This window comes from Panthera onca, chromosome C1 (assembly GCF_046562875.1).
Source record: "Panthera onca isolate mPanOnc1 chromosome C1, mPanOnc1 haplotype 2, whole genome shotgun sequence".
Lineage (NCBI taxonomy): Eukaryota > Metazoa > Chordata > Mammalia > Carnivora > Felidae > Panthera > Panthera onca.
In genome coordinates this window covers 60,717,848-60,737,993 of record NC_138346.1, presented here as the reverse complement: position 1 = coordinate 60,737,993, position 20,146 = coordinate 60,717,848, and the positions used below count along the sequence as shown (strand labels likewise).

The 20,146-nt window shown below is 39.0% G+C and overlaps 1 protein-coding gene and 1 long non-coding RNA gene across 6 annotated transcripts in view; one reads left to right on the top strand and one right to left on the bottom strand.

The window, feature by feature from the left end:
- ITGA6 (integrin subunit alpha 6) overlaps positions 1 to 9,053 on the top strand; it is a 77,048-nt gene extending 67,995 nt beyond the window's left edge. For 2 of the 3 annotated variants that reach the window (XM_060621667.3, XM_060621669.3), the window contains 2 exons: positions 1,389 to 1,514; positions 6,953 to 9,053. In XM_060621667.3, coding sequence (XP_060477650.1) covers positions 1,389 to 1,514; positions 6,953 to 7,114 — 288 coding nt within the window. In that variant the 3' untranslated portion in view covers positions 7,115 to 9,053. Of the gene's footprint in view, positions 1 to 1,388; positions 1,515 to 4,692; positions 4,823 to 6,952 lie in introns of all 3 variants that reach the window. The other variant, XM_060621668.3, reaches the window with a different exon arrangement.
- Positions 1 to 20,146, bottom strand: part of LOC132671181 (uncharacterized) — a 74,040-nt gene that overhangs the window by 5,350 nt on the left and 48,544 nt on the right. For 2 of the 3 annotated variants that reach the window (XR_009606984.3, XR_013557274.2), the window contains 2 exons: positions 7,761 to 7,882; positions 6,947 to 7,060 (listed from right to left, as the gene is read on the bottom strand). This is a non-coding gene — a long non-coding RNA (uncharacterized LOC132671181). Of the gene's footprint in view, positions 1 to 6,946; positions 7,061 to 7,760; positions 7,883 to 20,146 lie in introns of those variants that run through there. The other variant, XR_009606982.3, reaches the window with a different exon arrangement.

Here is a 20,146-nt window from a genome sequence, read left to right as displayed (position 1 = left end):
GGCTGAAAACAGACTTCTTTCCTCTTAAATGTTCAAAGAAAAGCAATTCTTTTGCTTTAAAGTATATTCTGTAAATGAGGCTGAGAAGCTACTTTCTATTATAAGTAGAAAGAGAAGTATTTTAGTGAAGAGGTTTTCTTTTAAAAAGAGAATCACGTAAGTATGGAAGCACAATGTAGACAGACATAGAAGCACTTTTAGGCAGCATCAGGAATTCGATACTAATACAGAGTACTTGACTGAAAACACTTCTCGGAAGCCAAGTACTCATACTTTTTCTTTACCCCTCACCTTACATTCTTGTAATTCAGAAATATCAGAAACCCAACTGGAAGCTCTCTAATCTGTTTACAAAATCCTGTTTGTAGCTATCACCAGGTCTTTTACGTGCTTGGAAAAATAGTCTCCTGGTTTCACAGAAATCCACCTGAATCCTAAACGCACATAACTGAGTTGTTGCAAATTGCTGTAAGCAACTTCTTAGGTTTCTGAATAGACACTATTTCTGTTTAATCGGTATTTGCCAACTATCAAATGGTTAGAGTTTAGGCTTCTCGCCAGCTGCAGCTTACAGCTCTAAGCCCTCTAAGAACAAATCCAGGGCTTACTTTGTCCAAATATATTATTGTAGAACACACGTACAAGGCCATTGCAGGAAACCTTACTGTGTATTAGGGTCCTTAGTTGGACATCCTAACGAAAAGTTAAAATGGTATCAGCAATGCAGCTCCATCCCTATTTCCATATTTCACATCATCTTTAAAATCTGAGTGAGGAATGGGGTACCTGGATGGCTCAGTCACTTAAGTGTCCAACTCTTGATTTTGGCTCAGGTCATAATCTCAAGGTTCATGAGCTCAAGCCCCGCATCAGGCTCCGTGCTGACGGTGTGGAGCCTGCTTGGGGTTCTCTCTCTTCGTCTCTCTCTGTCCCTCCCCTGCTCATTCTCTCAAAATAAATATATAAACATTTTTTTAATCTGAGGAATATAGGCTAATTATGGCCTATATTAGCCATTTTGGGCCCTTCTATTTCCATTACTGAAAATGAAAAGAGAAGGTGATCATTCTCAAAAAGATACCAGATTATACAGATGAAACAAGATTGGCTGTGTATTGATGAGTGTTGAAACTTGGTGATGAATAAATGGTTTATTATACAATTTTCTCTACTTTAATTCAATATAAAGGTTTTAAAAAGAGGGGTTAACAGAAAAAAAAAAAAAAACTTTGTCAAAACACAGTCCAGCATTTTCCAGGTTCTGAGACAAGATCTCGTATCAATTAGATCAAAGGCATCTAATTAGGCTGTATTGTTCAAAATGTGTCTGGAACAGAATTAGAACTATGAACCCCACTTACAGTGGTGCTTGCTTTTGTGCCCTGTAGGTTCGTGTGACTGTGTTTCCCTCAAAGACCGTAGCTCAATATTCAGGAGTACCCTGGTGGATCATCCTAGTGGCTATACTTGCTGGGATTTTGATGCTTGCTCTCTTAGTGTTTTTACTCTGGAAGGTAAGTCCTGGCTGGCATTTGAGTTTTAATGTTTTTTGAAAAAAGTGAATTTACACTGATAGTCTGTACATTTCTTTGTAATGCTTCCCCTTCCCCAACATTTTATTATAAAGCTTTGCCAACATAGAGCAAACTTGAGAATTTTACAGTGAAACCTGTATATCTACCAAGCACCTTAGATTTAAAGGTATGTCATTTGTACATTATGAGGAGCTTCCTAAATAAAAAAAATCTTGGTGCTTTTCACATAATTTAGCTGTTCGGAAAGTAACAATTTAAAAATTTTACTACTTCAGCGTTTTCTTCATCTTAAATTAGGAATCTAAGCCAAATTGTTGGATATCCCATTAACCTGAACGTGTATCCTTGTTAATTTCAACTTCTGTGAATAAACGGGGTTTACTTACAGTTGCAGCCAGATTAGAAATAGAAAAGCATGAAATTGGGGTACCTGGGTGGCTCAGTTAGTTAAGCATCCGACACTGGATTTCAGCTCAGGTCATGATCTCGCAGTTCGTGAGACCGAGCCCCGTGTCAGGCTCAGCACTGACAGCACAGAGCCTGCTTGGGATTCTCTCTCTCCCTCTCTCTCTCTCTCAAAATAAATAAATAAACATTAAAAACATGACATTAATAACTCCATTGCAAGGGAGTCCTCATAGCCTCTATCAAACATGAGGAAGATCTGGGTTTAATTTGATGTTCTTCATGAAATATTTGGTCCCGCAAATAAAGTTTAGTATCTTCCCCTTGATTTCTGCCAGTAAATAGTCTACATTACAAAAATATGTGTGTGGGATGGATGCATACTTTTGTTGCCAAAGATTATGACCTATAGATTTTGGACGATTCTAAGTGAGTAAAGGAGGCTCATAGTCCCTTATCGACAATTACAAATTGCAAAAAAACTCTGAAAATTTGTAACGACTTATTTGGGAACAAGACGACACGTGAAGAGAGGCAGTATATACCCTTTACCCTTTATTTAGCAGTTCTGTGAAACTAATGTCTAGATTACAGTGGCATTATGTATGCAGCATGTTACTTTTCTAAGATGCCAAAATTTCTGGATTTCCAGAAAAATTCTGGTCCACAGGATTTTGGGCAAATGATTATGAACCTCTACCAACAATCTCCAGGACCAAACCATCTATATCCTTCCCTTGGATCCAAGTATAATTGACAAGGATTCAGGATATTGTCACTTTCAAATATTGGACATTTCTTTTTTGTTTTATTTTTCCAAGTAACTTCCTTTTCCTAGTGTGAGATAACTTTCTGGTGTCCTCCAAATGTGTGATTGAAGCTTCGTAATTGTTCATGCCAAGACTCCTCCTTGAATTGGACATTAGCCAATCCTACCTCTGATGTTCACTTTAGGCAGTAGGTTTCTCTGGTCAGCACAGCCAGCCATAGAAGATGCTCTGGAAGCTATTTTGGTATCAAAAACTGAATTTGAGGTTTGATATCTGAGGATGGCCTTCGTGTACTCTTGGGAGGAGGTCACAAAGACAGTCTTTTTCAGAGCAGGTCTTATTGGCAGTCTTTAATGAGGGTGAGACAAGCAGTGGGTTGAGAGTTAAGAAGCCCAAGCTATATAATTTTAGGCAAATCATTTCATCTCCCCAGGGCACTGGTTTGTTTTAGCTCTTTAGTACGTACATTGGACTGTGTGATCTCATGGGTTGTTTGTAGCTCTAAAGTATCCAGAACTCAAAAGTGCAACTCAGACAACCTCTATGTCCCCTCCATGAAGATCATTTTTATTACTTTATGGATACTCTTCTTTCTGAAAGTGAACTATTTGTTTTTATGTGTTAAAATCCTAGAACTGGAGGGCCAGAGAGGACTGTGGTTCAGTGGCCTTTAAAGTGAGTTTTGCACATCCACATAGGTGCCAAGATGAAGTGAGGCAGGGGAGTTAGTGCAAATATCCCCACTTCAACCAGAGTAGTTCTGATATCTGCTTTAAATTCCAGGGTATTACACAGGGTTTTGTTGGAAGGTAAAGACAAAAAGTCCTTGAGGCTGGTCCAGTCGCTTTAATTGTGCCAACAAGGATGCTCATGCCTGTGGATATTAAGAATGTTGCCAAACTGCAGGCGGGACCAGGACTTTGGGTTCCTGGCTCATTCCTTCTCCCCACCCTGTTGCCTGGCATGTGTGACTGAAAGTTGGCTGGGTGTGTTCACTGTGTATTAAATGGAGAGAGTCACAAGTAAACCCCAGGATAGAGAGTTTAGATCCGTGCTGCCCATAAAACGCCCTGTGATGATGGAAGTGTTCTGCAGCTGCACTATGCAATGTGTAGTCATGAGACACAGGTGACTACTGAGCACTTGGAATGTGGCTGGTGCAACGGAGGTATTTTTCATTTAAATTTGAATACTCTCATGTACTTAGTAGTTAGCACGCTATACAAAACAGACCTAGATTTTTACTTTCATGAGTTGCCAGGCCAGGAAGCACAGTTTTCCAGGAGGGCAGGTTTATTTGACCAAGCTATGTTTCAAAGGGCAGTTCCATAGCCTTATGAACAAGTAGACCAAAAAATTTCTCCATCGTTGAATGAAGGAAATTAGAGTAGAAAGTGGAATTACACTTCTGTGTTCATTTAGAGTGACTTAACCTGAAGAACATAGGTTCCTACCACTTAAGGGTTTCATAGTGGTTCAGAATTTGGGAAAATGACAGCAATCATTCTTTCATGATGGTAAATTCAAATTTATATTGTGATTTACCCACAAATCCAAAGGCCTCAAGTGGATGGCATTTGTTCCATACAAGTTACTGTGAAAGGCAGAAAAATGCAGCATCTTTTTTTATTTGGATTTGTGCTAAATTTTAGAGAACTTCCTTAACCTTTGTCTAAGTAAAACGCAAAAGTCAATCTTTTGCCTGTTTTAGAGTTCATATTCATAATCGTTACAATGATTTTTGTCCTCAGGATTTCTCTTACAAATACAAAAATCAGCTGAGTAATGTCATCTAAGTATTTGACCAGAGACCCATGAGAATCGAGTTGGTTTGGTGGCTGTCCAGTTTTGGCTGATCCATCATGGTCTCTTTGTAAATAAACAAGCTATAAATAGAAAACAGGCTAACATCTGAGATTTGCTTTTGTTTGGCTCTTATATACAAAACTGTAAAACTGACTAAATACCTTGCTTCCTTATAGTGTGGTTTCTTCAAGAGAAATAAGAAAGATCATTATGATGCCACATATCACAAGGCTGAGATCCATGCTCAGCCATCTGATAAAGAGAGGCTTACTTCTGATGCATAGTATTGATCTACTTCTGTAATTGGTAATTGATCAATGTTTTTTAATTGCTAGCTGTGGGACGTGCTATGGTTGTGGTGGCTAACTTTAAGAGCAACAGCTTGCTGTGTGTGTCCCATTAACAGATGTTTCCAAATGTCCACACTGGCTTGCCTTGCTTGGATTTATTTTATTTCACTTGAAAGCTCAGGGTCTTTTTATTTTTTAGAAATGCACAAAGAATCTTTTGTTGCAGGTGAGTTATTCTGTGTTGTTGTCAAACATCACCCACAGCAATGAAGAAGATTGTAATCTATGTACACACAAAAGGAGGCATTAGCCCTCCACAGTAGCGCAGTTTGCCATGTGTTGTCAATCTAGTACCTAGCATCCCACTTGGAATTTCAAAGATGAATAAGAAATCGTGACAGGTTTCTTGTCCATTTTGGAATTTCCCACAGATAGAAGCTTGTGTTGACTGCCTAATTAACCTGTTGCATGTTGGAAACATTGTGTTTCTCCTGAAGAGAAGGCTTTCTCACTGTCTTTTTTGATCTTGCTATAAAGTGATGGGGGAAGGCTTGGAATGCTTTTATTGTTGCTCAGAAATTGTTTTATGCTAGCTAAGCATGCAACTTCCTTTTCCTGCTTATTTACTACAGGTCAAAGACCATTACAACAAACTATGACTGTTGTTGACATGGTGGACATGATGGCCAATTTCAGAAGATGGTTCTATACTAAAGTGACTTTCATTATGCAAAATTCTAATATAAAAATGATCTGGACAGTTACTATTTCAATGTTGTTGTAATGGAGTTTGACCTTGTTTCATGTTCCTAGAGATTTTATTCAACTTTGGTTCTTGGTTGATTTTAAGTTCATGTATTTTGCTTCTCTTGTGTGTAGATCCATGGAAACAGGAATTGGTGATAATTCCTTTTTCCATTTCTCTGGGCATGAGAGGATAGAATTACTCCATAATCCCTTTTCATGGCATTGTCATGATGAACCCCAGCATTTCCATTTCAGTTTTACATACCACCCTTGATTTCCTCCTTTGTCTAAATGAAGCAAGAGCCACATTTTGTAATTGATAGGTATTTTGGCTTTTTGCACAGAATAATTATGGAGTCCAATGTAGAAATGGCCTTAGAACAAAATGTCTTGGTCAGTTTTTCCTATTGATTTAGTGATGCCTGGATATAATTTTACTTTGCCCTGTGACACTTTTATAACATCTAAATGTTCCATTCCTGTTATGTGATACAAATTGACCCTTCCAACTGTCTTCATCTTCCATCTGCATTTTTAAATTGAAAACACATCTGTTTCATTAAACGTATATTTTATTCATTTTAAAAATTCAGTTTCAGTAAAAAACTTCCTAATATGTTCTCAATAAAAATCTACTTTTGATCAGATTGAATATTTTTTAAAAAATGAATAAAATATATATTCATTAATAATTTAAGTGTAAATTTCTTTTGCCAAAAAAAGAAATCAGTGGTGCTCGAAAATTCAATGTAGTGCTACTGTCCTCAAGTTCTTTGTGGTACACGATTGATTTTATTACAGGACACAGTTACTACATGATTTATTAATGAAACAGCTTAATTTATAAGCACAACAGGAAATCCAGGCAGTGTAAATTGCCTGGTAGCTAATGAGAGATATGTGCTGAGCCTTGGAGGAGAGAAGATTCTTAAAGTGGCCCATTTGAACACTGGCATATTTAAATAGTAATTTGTAAAATATTTGTGATCTGATTCCATTTTGTTAGTGGGAAAGGGGTATGAATAATCTTTGGTTTATGGCCTTTATTAGAATATCATTTTTAAAGACCAATCTTTTTAACCTGAAAATTAGATCTTTAACATATAATATTGTGATTATAAAAAATGGAAGCATTTTTCCATAACTCTTAAGTTAGTAGAGACACAGTGGAAAAACGGACTTTTCTTCCAATGTTACAGCTGTCTTCTCTTCTGTTCATCCCCACTGCTGGTATGTCTTTTGGACCTACTAGTTCCTTCTTAAAAGAAACCATGTTTATTTTTTCCCCCTTCATCCAAAGGTAGGCGTAGCTGAACAGAAAGCTTAGACATTCCCATTTTGTGCATTTGCTTTTCTTGAGATACTTAGTTTGTTTCTGTTTCTCTTTCCCCTTCGTCAGTGCGGATTCTTTAAACGCTCTAGGTACGATGATAGCGTTCCCCGATACCATGCTGTGAGGATCCGGAAGGAAGAGCGGGAGATCAAAGATGAAAAATATAATGATAACCTTGAAAAAAAACAGTGGATCACAAGGTGGAATGAAAATGAAAGCTACTCTTAAAGGGGGCCAGAAAAAGCTTCACAGTTCCCAAACTGCATCCTCCCCCTCCCAACTCAAATCAAAACGGACTTAAAAGGCTGCTCCATCCCTGGAATATTAACTTCAGACAGACTACACACAGTACGAACTGAGCAGTTTCAACTGTGGACGTGGTCATGTAGCCTGAGGCTCCGGTTTTGCACAGCCAAATTTAAGACTGTTGGAATGGATTTTTCTTTCACTGCCTTAATTTAACTTTCCGGGTTGCCTTTGTTGTTTTGGTGTGGCTGACTTACACGTGCCGGGAAAGGGACCGCCGGGTGGCGCTCACGTGACATCTTCCCGCTTAGCCTAGCTGAAGAGGGCTCCCGGTCTCTGTGCTAACAGAGTGGCCGTCCTAACCTGGCGCTGCCTCTGCACACGTTGTTCCCGTAGGACTCGAGAACTCGCAAGTTAACTGTCCCTCATCACAAGACTATGCTGTCGGGGGAGTTGTATTTCGATTTAAAGTGCTATTCTTAAATGTGCAATAGGTGATGTTGCCATCCTGCCATCTTTTCCCATTTCCTAGATGTGTGAATACTCACACTAGATAACATACAGGTTTCATGCTTCCTTTTCACTAAAACACACAGGTGCAACAGACTTGAATGCTAGTTATACTTACTTGTATATGGTATTTATTTTTTCTTCTTTATAAACCATTTTGTTATTGACAGGCCAAAGATTCTCTTCCAGTTGGATTAAACCATCAGAATTAGAACCTGGATTGTCACTGGTTTGGATTTACTGCAAAAAAAAAAAAAAAAAAAAAACCAAAAAACATTCCTTATAAAGTTCCTACTGCATCTCCCTTCATGACAGCCCTCACGCCTTCCTCCAGACCCAAAATGTTTAAGAAATAGAAATTAACCATAGAGGTTTAATCCTTACCACACAGTGGATATTTCTGAGTTTGGAGCCCTGTGTGATGTGTCCTGCATTTTGTGCTGTAACTTTCAGGAACCCTTGGAAATAATGTGTTCGTTTGCTGAACTTCAGTGCAGTTTAGTCCTTACTGCAAGTATTGTATAATCAGGACTTGAAAGAAATGGTGGGTGCCTCTGGCAGATCCAGACTGATCCAGCGTGAGACTACTGAGTATCTGATACCGGAAGTCAGAACATCATGGCTTTTAAGTTTTTAAATGTTGGAAACAGTGAGTCAATGTTCTGTCTTTAACTTCGTTTCTTCCCCTAATCTGTATTCCCCCAAATTACTTTGGGACTGCACTAACCACAATTTTAAATGGCTTAATTATAAGAATGAAGTGGCATTTTTATACATTCAACAGAGATTGAATAGATAGTAAAGCTGAATTTAAAAAAATTTCAAAATGTTGTCATATGGGGAATAATAGCAAGCAGGTGCTAATTTGTTTGCATATAGTATAAGCAGTGTCTCAATCTTTCAAAAGAACAAAATACAGCTATATGTGCCATTTTTGCTGTGGAGCTTTTTTTTTTTTCTTTTCAGAAATCGTATGCCCTTAAGATACTCTTGTTGTACTTTGGGATTTTCATTCACAAAGACAGTTTTACAAATGATACTTTGTTTACAAAAATTTCTCTAAAATCGGTCATACCAGTGTTTGAAATCTCAATTTCTTCCTTAGGTAACTTGTAACCTAATGCACTGTCTTTCTAGGTTGCTAAGAAGCTGGTATTCTGAGTGTTACAGACCTTTGTTATAAAAAAAAATGAATAAAAGGGAGGGAGGAGGTGGAAGGGCGGTTCAACAACAATGAAACAAGAATGTAGTGGTGTTTATTGTTAAAAATGTCATCTCAAGTCAAGTCACTGGTCTGTTTGCATTTGATACATTTTAATACTAACTAGCACTGTAAAATTATTTCATGATTAGAAAATACCTGTGGATATTTGTATAAAAGTGTGAAATAAATTTTTTATGAAAGTGTTCATTGCTTAGTAACACCACATTATATATGTGAAACAAACTCTAAAATTATAACCTGAATTGTTTTATTCCATGGAGCCAAACTAAAGTATTTGAGGTTTTTATTTTATATGATTGAGGGTTTTCTTTTTTTCCTTTGGGCTCTACTGTTCAGTTGATGTCAAAAGAAAATGATCTTAAAGATGGTTTATTCAAGATGCCTACAAATTGAGAGATGTCGTTTAGCAATGATACCATGGAACAAAGAGTAAAAGTTCTTAGGGCAAAGTTGCTTTCTTCTTAGAAGGTATTTTGGATATGACATGTGTCATTACTGATCACCAAGGACTGATCTGGCAGAATTGACCAGTCTGAAAATATTTTCTTCACCAAAGGATTTTGTTTAGATTTAAGCAATTTTATGAACCTTTTCTAGCTGGTTTATCACAATCTAATAAATAAAAATAAGGCATGTATGTAGTGCTCAGATAACACAGCATGCACTGGCCCGAATAATTTTCCAATGCAAAATATACTGTCTAGTAAATTAATAGTTTTCTATTTGGTATTATATAGCGAATTGTAGTCTTAGTTCTCTGAAGATCAGACAGGTATTACCACCCAAAGAAATGTGATTGGTAGTTTTTAATGACAGACCAGTGGCTGTGAACCTCTTATTCACAGTCCCAAGGATCCGCCCAGATTAATTACTACAGTGTGTAATCACTCAGAGTGTCAGTAGCTGTGGCCTGGCTAGGGTGATGGCATAAATGACTTGCACTGGACATCATGCCAATGCTTTATAGGACGCCAGGGATTCTACCCCTTTCTCTCCCTCTTAAAAAATCGTACAGGAATGCCTAGAAATGACAGTTGTAGAGTAATGGGATCCATTTACAAACACTGACGTTTTGTTGTTGGTTACAGATTACTTGCCACAACCACACGCTGGGTCCTGCCCTTGGGGTTGAGACTATTTTGGAATATGGGGCAGATGTAAGTGGGAATGCTTTAAATTGTCCAGACCAGGGGAGTAAGGATAAGACCAAGCCTTCTACTCTAAATGAAAATATCTTATTGAGAACTGATCTCCAGTACACTAACCTATGAAAGGACAATGTGGGAAGACAGACTGGGATTAACAGATTGTTTTGTTTTGAAGAAAAGAGTGAAATGCTATAGGTGGCTGGGTTCCACATGAATACAACCTGAGGGCTAAGAAAACAGGAACATATGAAAGTTGTGATCAGGTGGGGTAGCATAAAGTAAATGATTACAGGCAATTCTATAACACCTAAGGGTAGGGTCCAGTCATGGCTCAACCACCAAGGAGAAGGCAAGGTTCAAAGAGATGAAGAAAATGAACTTCAGAATGATTTCAAAATAGTAGCTATCGCAAAAAAAAGCTAGTAGGCCTCTGTTCTTCTAGTAGTTCCTGCTTCTGGTCAAATGGCAAGTGTTTTCTTTCTCTTTCTTTCTCTTAAAAAAAAAAAAAAAGGTTTTGCTGACTCTGAAAGGCCCAGCTGTTAGAATGGGGAGCACTGAGTGCTGAGTACCAGTGGCTGAGGCCAGGTGTGCAAAGGCGATAACAACAGACCTATCTAGAGGGACAGTTGTGAAAGGATTCATGGTTAAATCCTCCAAGAATAAGTGAATTATAAAACACAAATCAGAGTGAGAAAACTGGTCTAGCACAGTGTGAGGGTGGAGAAGGTGCCACAAAGTATATAACCAGCCAGGGAATGGTTAACGAGGACCCTGGAGTAAAGGAGTCAAGTGCAAATTTTATAAGTCAGTGGAGCTCATGGGCATCAGTCTCTGCCCTTCTGATGCCATCTCTCAGGCTGTCTGTTGCATGGAAATGGGCAGCAACAGACCCATGTTAGCAGAGATCAGATAAAATTTCCTACTATTCATTCTTCTAGAACATTCACAAAAAAGTCTCAAACTATAGGGATGACATTACTTCTTTTGTTATCCAGAGCTTAGCAGATAAGCATTCAATTCACCAATAACCAGTAGATAGATTTAAGTGAATATTCTGCTAACACCCTGTCATTGTGAAATGGAGATAGATGTAGTTTAACTGTTTCTTCCAGTTGGAAGTAAAACTTCTAAGGATGGTAATAGACTCTGGGGATACACATACAAATGAGACCTCTTATAGGAAGCTTACCTAAAACAACAGATGGCAAACCAAAGCAATCTTGAGAAAGAACAGAGCTAAAGGGATGTATCCCAGATATACTACGAATCTATAATAATCATAACACTATGGTACAAGCACAAAAAAAAAGACCTATATCGATGAAACAAAAGAGAGAGCCTAGAAATAAATCCAAACTTACCAGTTTATGACAAAGGAAGCAGAAATATACAACAGGGAAAAGACAGTCTTAATAAATGGTGCTGGGAAAACTAGTTTCTTACACCATACACAAAAACTCAAAATGGATTAAAGACCTAAATGGGAGACATGAAATCCTAACTCCTAGAAGAAAACCTATGTAGTAATCTCTCTGACATCAGCCTTAGTTAGCAACATTCTTCTGGCCAGGTTTTCTCAGGCAAGGGAAACAAAAGCAAAAATAATCTATTGGGACTATGCCAAGATCAAAAGCATTTGCACAGTGAAGGAACCGACAAAAGGAAAAGGCAACCTGTTGAATGGGAGAAGATATTTGCAAATGAAACATCCAATAAGGGGATTATATACAAAATATATAAAGAATTCTACAACTTGACACCAAAAATAGAAATAATCCAATTAAAAATGAGCAGAGGACCTAAATAGACACTTTTCCAAACAAGACACACGTGGCTAACAGATACATGAAAAGATGCTTAACATCACTAAATATCAGGGAAATCCAAATCAAATCATAATCAGATATCACCTCACACCTATCACACCTGTCAGAATGGCTAGTATCAAAAACACAAGAAACAAGTTAGTGTTGGTAGGGATGTGGAGAAAAGGGAACCCTCATGTGCTGTTGGTGGGAATGTGACTTGGTGCAGCCACTGTGGAAAATAGTACGGAGGTTCCTCAAATTAGAAATACCATATGATTCAATAATTCCATTACTGGATATTTACTCAAAGAAAAAAATACTAATTTAAAAAGACACAGACACCCCTATGTTTACTTCAGCATTGTTTACAATAGCCAAGATATGGAAGCAACCTCAGTGTCCACTGATAGACGAATGGATAAAGAAGATGCGGTATTTACGTTCTGTGGAATATTAGTCATAAAAAAATGAGATCTTGCCATTTGTGACAACATGGGTGGACCTAGAGCACATTATGCTAAGTGAAGTAAGTCAGAGAAAGACAGATGCCATATAATTTCACTTATATGTGGAATATAAAAAACAAAGCAGAGACAGATGACCACAGAGAATTGGTGGTTGCCAGAGGGAAAGGGGGTGTGGGGAGGAAACAAGAAAATGGGTGAAGGGGAGTGGGAGATGGAGGCTTTCAGTTATGGAATGTGTAAGTCACAGGGATGAAAGGTACAGCAGAGGTAATACAGTCATTAATACTGTCATAGCATTTTATGGTGACAGATGGCATCTATACTTGTGATGAGCACAGCATAATGTATAGACTTGTCTACTATGTTGTATACCTGTAACTAACACCATGTGTTAACTATACCTTGATTTAAAAAAAAAATCACACACACACACACACACACGCACACACAAATTCTCTATCATTACCACAGTCCTCCCCATACCTTTTATCTGACCTCTAAGAATGGGAGAGGATCTTAACAAAAGTATGATTTATTTTCTTTTATGGTCATTTTTGGGTAGAAGTATGCAATAGTTTGGGTTTCTTCGTTATGTGAAGCTATTATAATTCACTTATTTTGACATTCAATAGTCATAACCTGTTAAAGTACCTATTACAGGCCAACGTCTATGGAAGGCGATAGAGATACAGAAGTAACACAGACTTGATTCTTGTTCTTGTGGAACTTACCATATGATAACTAATACTTAATCAAAAAAGTGGTTGGATGGCATGATAGCTAATTTATACTTTTAAATACAAAATCCACTGTGTTTTGTCTACATAATGATATTACTTACCAGATCTTGTATAGAATGAACCAAAAATCATAATCAGCATTTGTGAAAAAGTTATTCCCAAAGAGTAAAATAATGTAATGGATGCTTTCAGTAGGAATCAATTTGTGTTCTTTCCCTTTCTTTTAACTCTTACCAGTAGTGTAATAAAATACTGCAATACTTAAAAGACTCTAAGAAAGAAAAATGTTTAGATAAAACAACAGATGGTGCTGTCAAACACAGATGAACTCACTTTATAGAAGTAACAGAATTTAAAATCTTGGATTAAGATATCAATGGTTGACGTAAGAGGAGTACCTGATCCTATGTAGGTAGAACTTGCCTTCAGAACCAACCCCGTTCCCGGAAAATTTGGAATAGTCATTCTCAACCTGGGCTGCACATTTGAATTTCTAAGGAACATAAAATTTTAAAAAATCCCAATGCTTAGACATGCCAGATAGACTCTGTTAGAATCTCAGGATGGGACCCATGCATCAGTGCTGTTCAAGGCTCCCCACATGACTCAAAGTGCAGCTGATGTTGACAGCTGCTTTAGAAGTCACTGGGTAGCCTGGATATTTATGGAAAGGGCTCTTCACTCAAGGGAAATGCCTCGTTTCTGCTTATGGTGCTTCCACCGCACCAGCAACAAAAGCTGAGAAGCCAGAGGCATATTTGCCATAGAGAGGAAGCGAGTGGTCAGGGTGTATAAGAGCAAGGCTCGAGCCACACTGCTGAGTGTGAATTGGCTTCTGCTCCTAGAATAAAACCTGGTGAGTGACTGACATGTTTGTGCCCCAGGTTCCTCATCTATAAAACAGGACTGATAGTAGGAACCTCACAGGTTCTTTAAAAAATATATATTTTTAATTATATAGAGAGAGCATGAGCAAGGGGAGAGGGACAGAGGGAGAAAGAATCTGAAGCACGTTCCACGCTGAGCATGGAGCCCAATGCAGGGCTCAATCCCACGACCTTGGGATCATGACCTGAGCCAAAATCAAGAGTCGGACGCTCAACCCACTGAGCCACTCAAATGCCCCTCTCATAGGTTCTGGTAAAGAGTAAATGAGATGATTCGGAAGTGCTTGTTAAATGTTTTTGTAATTACACTTGTTTGTTATGTAGAATCATAACACATTAAATAAAGTAGGAAGGAAGTACAGAAATCTAGTTTTACTTCCTCATTTCACAGATGGGGAGGCATAGTTTCTTTTGATTCTCACTGACCTTCTGTCTCACTCTTCAATGTCTATCATACCCCATGATTTACTAGTGGGTGTTATAGCTACAACCTACAAACTTAAGTACCTTTAACTACAAAGTACTGTGAACTGAAGTCTTGAATTTGAACTGCTTATCAACACAGGTTACTTTGTACAATAAGACTGACCTTATTTCTGTGTCTTACCCCTTAATACAATAACTGTAATGCAGGCTGGGGTTGGGGCATTCACACAAAGTCAGTGTGTAGGCATCTTGAAACTGCTTTGTACTGATTTTGGATTTTTTTTTTCTGAAATGGAAGAATGTAAAAAAAGCAGATTCTTTTTTTAAAATGCTTTCTCAGTTCTTTATACACACTATCAATTCTTTGGTTTCCTTTAGTGGGAGGGTGCCCTACCGTTTTGTTGCTTATTACCTTTATTGCTATGCAGAAGAGGAAATGCTCACATTTGTGCTTGACTTACATCATGAACATTAAAGATTAGAGTTTACTATTGGAAGAACAGCTTGAAAACTCCCATTTCTCCCTCTGACATGTCATAATGCACAGACTGAAAGACTTATTAAAGGCAAAAATGAAAAAATGAGCACTTTCCCCTAGGAAGACAGGTTCTGCTTCATCAAATTACTGACAGAACCCAAGTTCTAGGGCACCTGCCTCACAGAGAAAGCTACTCCTGGTTAGGAAGTCTCAATCAGCAGAGTGGCTATGAGCAGACTCCTCATACTTTAACAAGCCAAGAATCACCTGGAGATCTTGTGAAGATGAAGGTTCTGATTCAGGCAGTCTGCAACAGAGCCTAAGAATCAACATTTCTAACAAGCTCCAGGTGCTGCAAACCTGCTGGTCCATGGATTACACTTTGGGTAGCAATGGTTTCAGGGATAAGTCTTTGTCTAAGTTACTTCTCTGCCACTTCCTACTTGTGTGACCTTGGACAAATATGCTAACCCCTGACTTCTGGGGAAGAAGGCAGAGTAGGAGGATCCTAGCCTCATTTTGTTCCATAGATACAACTAGATAACACCCACATCAGTGTAAATAACCCGGAAGAACAAACAAAACCCAAAACCAGGAGAAGAAAACAATAAAGATTAGAGCAGAAATAAATGATATAGAAACTAAAAAAACAATACAGCAGATCAATGATAACAGGAGCTGGTCCTTTGAAAAGGTCAACAAAATTGATAAACCTCTAGCAGATTCGGGGGGAGAGGAGGTAGAGAACTCAAAATCACAAATGAAAGAGTAGAGATAACAACAAACACCAAATAAATACAAAGGATTCTAAGAGAACTATGAAAAACTATATGCCAACAAATTGGACAACCTAGAAGAAATGAATAAATTCCTAGAAACATGTAGCCTACAAAAACTGAAGCAGGAGAAGATAGAAAATTTGAACAGACTGATTACCAACAATGAAATGGAGGCAATAATCAAAAACTCCCAACAAACAAAAGTCCAGAACTAGACAGCTTCACAGGCAAATTCTACATAACATTTAAAGAAGAGCTAATACCTATTATTTTCAAACCATTCCCATAAGGAAAAATTCCAAAATCATTCTATGAAGTCAGCATTTACCCTGATACCAAAACCAAAGACACCACCAAAAAAGGGAACTATAGGCCAGTATCTCTGATGAACATAGATGCAAAAATTCTCAACAATTAGCAACCTGAATCCAACAATACATTTAAAAATCATTCAACATAATCAACTGCAATTTATTCCCAGGATGCAAGGGTGGCTCAATATTTGCAAATCAATCAGTGTGATACATCACATCAATAAGAGAAAGGATAAAAACCATAGGATCATTTCAATAGATGCAGAAAAAGCATTTGACAAAGTACAATATCCATTCATGATAAAAACCCTCAACAAAATTTTACAGGGAACATAAAATAGGCATTATATGAAAACATAAAAAAAGCGTTATATGAAAAACCACAGTGAACATCACACTCAGTGGGGAAATGCTCTCAGGAGAGGTCAGGAACAAGACAAAGATGTCCACTCTCACCACTTTTATTCAACATAATACTAGAAGTCCTAGCCACAGCAATCCGACAACAAAAAGGAAATAAAAGGCATCCAAATTGGTAAGAAATAAGTAAAACTTTCATTATTTGAAGCTAACATGATACTATATATAGAAAACTAAAAAGACTCCACCAAAAAACTTCTAGAACTGATAAATGAATTCAGTAAAGTCACAGTATATAAAATCGATGTACAGAAACCCATTGCATTTCTATACACTAATAATGAAGCAGAAAGAGAAATTAAGAAAACAATCCCATTTACCAAAAATAATAAAATACTTAGGAATAAACTTAACTAAAGAGGTGAAAGACTTGTACTCTGAAAACTGTAAAATATTGATGAAAGAAATTGAAGATGGCACAAAGAAATGGAAAGACCCTCCATGCTCATAGATTGGAAGAACAAATATTGTTCAAGTGTCTATACTACTCAAAGAAGTCTATGGATTTAATACAATCCATATCAGAATACCAACAGCATTTTTCACAGAACTAAAGCAAACAATCCTAAAGTTTGTATGGAACCACAGAAGACTCCGAACAGCCAAAGCAATTTTTAAAAAGAACAAAACTGGAGGTATCCCAATCCCAGATTTCAAGATATACTACAAAGCTGTAGTAATCCAAACAGTATGGTACTGGCACAAAAACAGACACAGAGATCAAAAGAACAAAGAGCCCATAAATAAACCCATGATTATATGGTCAATTAATCTTCAACAAAGGAGGCAAGAATATGCAATGGTAAAAAAGACAGTCTTTTCAACAAATGGTGCTGGGAAATCTGGAACAGCTACATGCAAAAAAAATGAAACTGGAACACTTTCTTACACTATACACAAAGATAAAGTAAATGGATTAGGGACCTAAATGTGAGACTTGAAACCATAGAAATCCTAGAAGAGAACACAGGAAGTAATTTTTCTGGTATCAGACATAGCAACATTTTCCTAAATAGGTCTCCTGAAGCAAGAGAACATAAACAAAAATAAACTTTTGGGACTACATCAAAGTAAAAAGCTCCTGCACAAAAAAGGACACCACCAACAAAACTAAAAGACAACCTACTGAATGGGAGAAGATATCTGCAAATGATACACCTGCCTGATAAGGGGTTAATATCCAAAAAATATAAAGATCTTATACAACCCAACACCAAACAAATAATCCAATTAAAAATGGGCAGAAGAGGGGCCTCTGGGTAGCTCAGTTGGTTAAGCGTCTGACTCTTAGTTTTGGTTCAGGTCATGATCTCACAGTTCATGAGATTGAGCCCTGTGTTGGGCTCTATGCTAACAGCACAGAACCTGCTTGGGATCCTCTCTTCCTCTCTCTCTCTGCCCCTCCCTTGCTTGCATGCACTCTCTCTCTCTCAAGATATATAAACTTTAAAAAAATGGGCAGAAGATATGAACAGACATTTCTCCAAAGAAGACATACATGTGGCCAACAGACACATGAAAAGATGCTCAACATCTCCCATCAACAGGGAAATGCAAATCAAAACCACAATGAGATATCACCTCACACCTGTCAGAATGGCTAAAACCAACAATACAAGAAAAAAATAGGTGTTGGCAAGGATGTAGAGAAAAAGGAACCCTCATGCACTGAGGTGGGAATGTTGGTGGGAATGCAAACTGGTGCAGCCAACTGGTACAGTATGAAGTTTCCTCAAAAAGTTGAAAATAGAACTACTCTATGATCCAGTAATCACACTACTGGGTGTTTACCCAAAGAACATGAAAACACTAACTCAAGGGGATATAACTATGGAAGCAGCCCAAGTATCCATCAACAGATGAATGGATAAAGAAGACATACTGGAGAGGTTCCGGAAGATGGCGGCGTAGGAGGACGCGGGGCTCACAGCGCGTCCTGCCGATCACTTAGATTCCACCTACACCTGCCTAAAGAACCCAGAAAACCGCCAGAGGATTAGCAGAAGGGAGTCTCCGGAGTCAAGCGCAGACTAGAGGCCCACGGAAGAGGGTAGGAAGGGCGGCGAGGCGGTGCGCGCTCCACGGACTGGCGGGAGGGAGCCGGGGCGGAGGGGCGGCTCGCCGGCCAAGCAGAGCCCCCGAGTCTGGCTGGCAAAAGCGGAGGGGCCGGACGGACTGTGTTCCGACAGCAAGCGCGACTTAGCGTCTGGGAGGTCATAAGTTAACAGCTCTGCTCGGAAAGCGGGAAGGCTGGAGGACAAAGGGAGGGAGAGCTGCTGAGCCCCCGGAAGGCAGAGCTCAGCTTGGCGGGGAACAAAGGCGCCAGCGCCATCTCCCCCGCCCATCCCCCAGCCAAATTCCCAAAGGGAACCAGTTCCTGCCAGGGAACTTGCTCGCTCCGCGCAAACACCCAACTCTGTGCTTCTGCGGAGCCAAACCTCCGGCAGCGGATCTGATTCCCTCCCGCTGCCACAGGGCTCCTCCTGAAGTGGATCACCTAAGGAGAAGCGAGCTAAGCCTGCCCCTCCAGCCCCCGTGCACCTTGCCTACCCACCCCAGCTAATACGCCAGATCCCCAGCAACACAAGCCTGGCAGTGTGCAAGTAGCCCAGACGGGACACGCCACCCCACAGTGAATCCCGCCCCTAGGAGAGGGGAAGAGAAGGCACACACCAGTCTGACTGTGGCCCCAGCAGTGGGCTGGGGGCAGACATCGGGTCGGACTGCGGCCCCGCCCACTAACGCCAGTTATACACCACAGCACAGGGGAAGTGCCCTGCAGGTCCTCACCACGCCAGGGACTCTCCAAAATGACCAAACGGAAGAATTCCCCTCAGAAGAATCTCCAGGAAATAACAACAGCTAATGAACTGATCAAAAAGGATTTAAATAATATAACAGAAAGTGAATTTAGAATAATAGTCATAAAATTAATCGCTGGGCTTGAAAACAGTATACAGGACAGCAGAGAATCTCTTGCCACAAAGATCGAGGGACTAAGGAACAGTCACGAGGAGCTGAAAAACGCTTTAAACGAAATGCAAAACAAAATGGAAACCACGATGGCTCGGCTTGAAGAGGCAGAGGAGAGAATAGGTGAACTAGAAGATAAAGTTATGGAGAAAGAGGAAGCTGAAAGAAAGAGAGATAAAAAAATCCAGGAGTATGAGGGGAAAATTAGAGAACTAAGTGATACACTAAAAAAAAATAATATACGCATAATTGGTATCCCAGAGGAGGAAGAGAGAGGGAAAGGTGCTGAAGGGGTACTTGAACAAATTATAGCTGAGAACTTCCCTGAACTGGGGAAGGAAAAAGGCATTGAAATCCAAGAGGCACAGAGAACTCCCTTCAGACGTAACTTGAATCGATCTTCTGCACGACATATCATAGTGAAACTGGCAAAATACAAGGATAAAGAGAAAATTCTGAAAGCAGCAAGGGATAAACGTGCCCTCACATATAAAGGGAGACCTATAAGACTCGTGACTGATCTCTCCTTTGAAACTTGGCAGGCCAGAAAGGCTTGGCACGATATCTACAGTGTGCTAAACAGAAAAAATATGCAGCCGAGAATCCTTTATCCAGCAAGTCTGTCATTTAGAATAGAAGGAGAGATAAAGGTCTTCCCAAACAAACAAAAACTGAAGGAATTTGTCACCACGAAACCAGCCCTACAAGAGATCCTAAGGGGGATCCTGTGAGACAAAGTACCAGAGACATCACTACAAGCATAAAACATACAGACATCACAATGACTCTAAACCCATATCTTTCTATAATAACACTGAATGTAAATGGATTAAATGCGC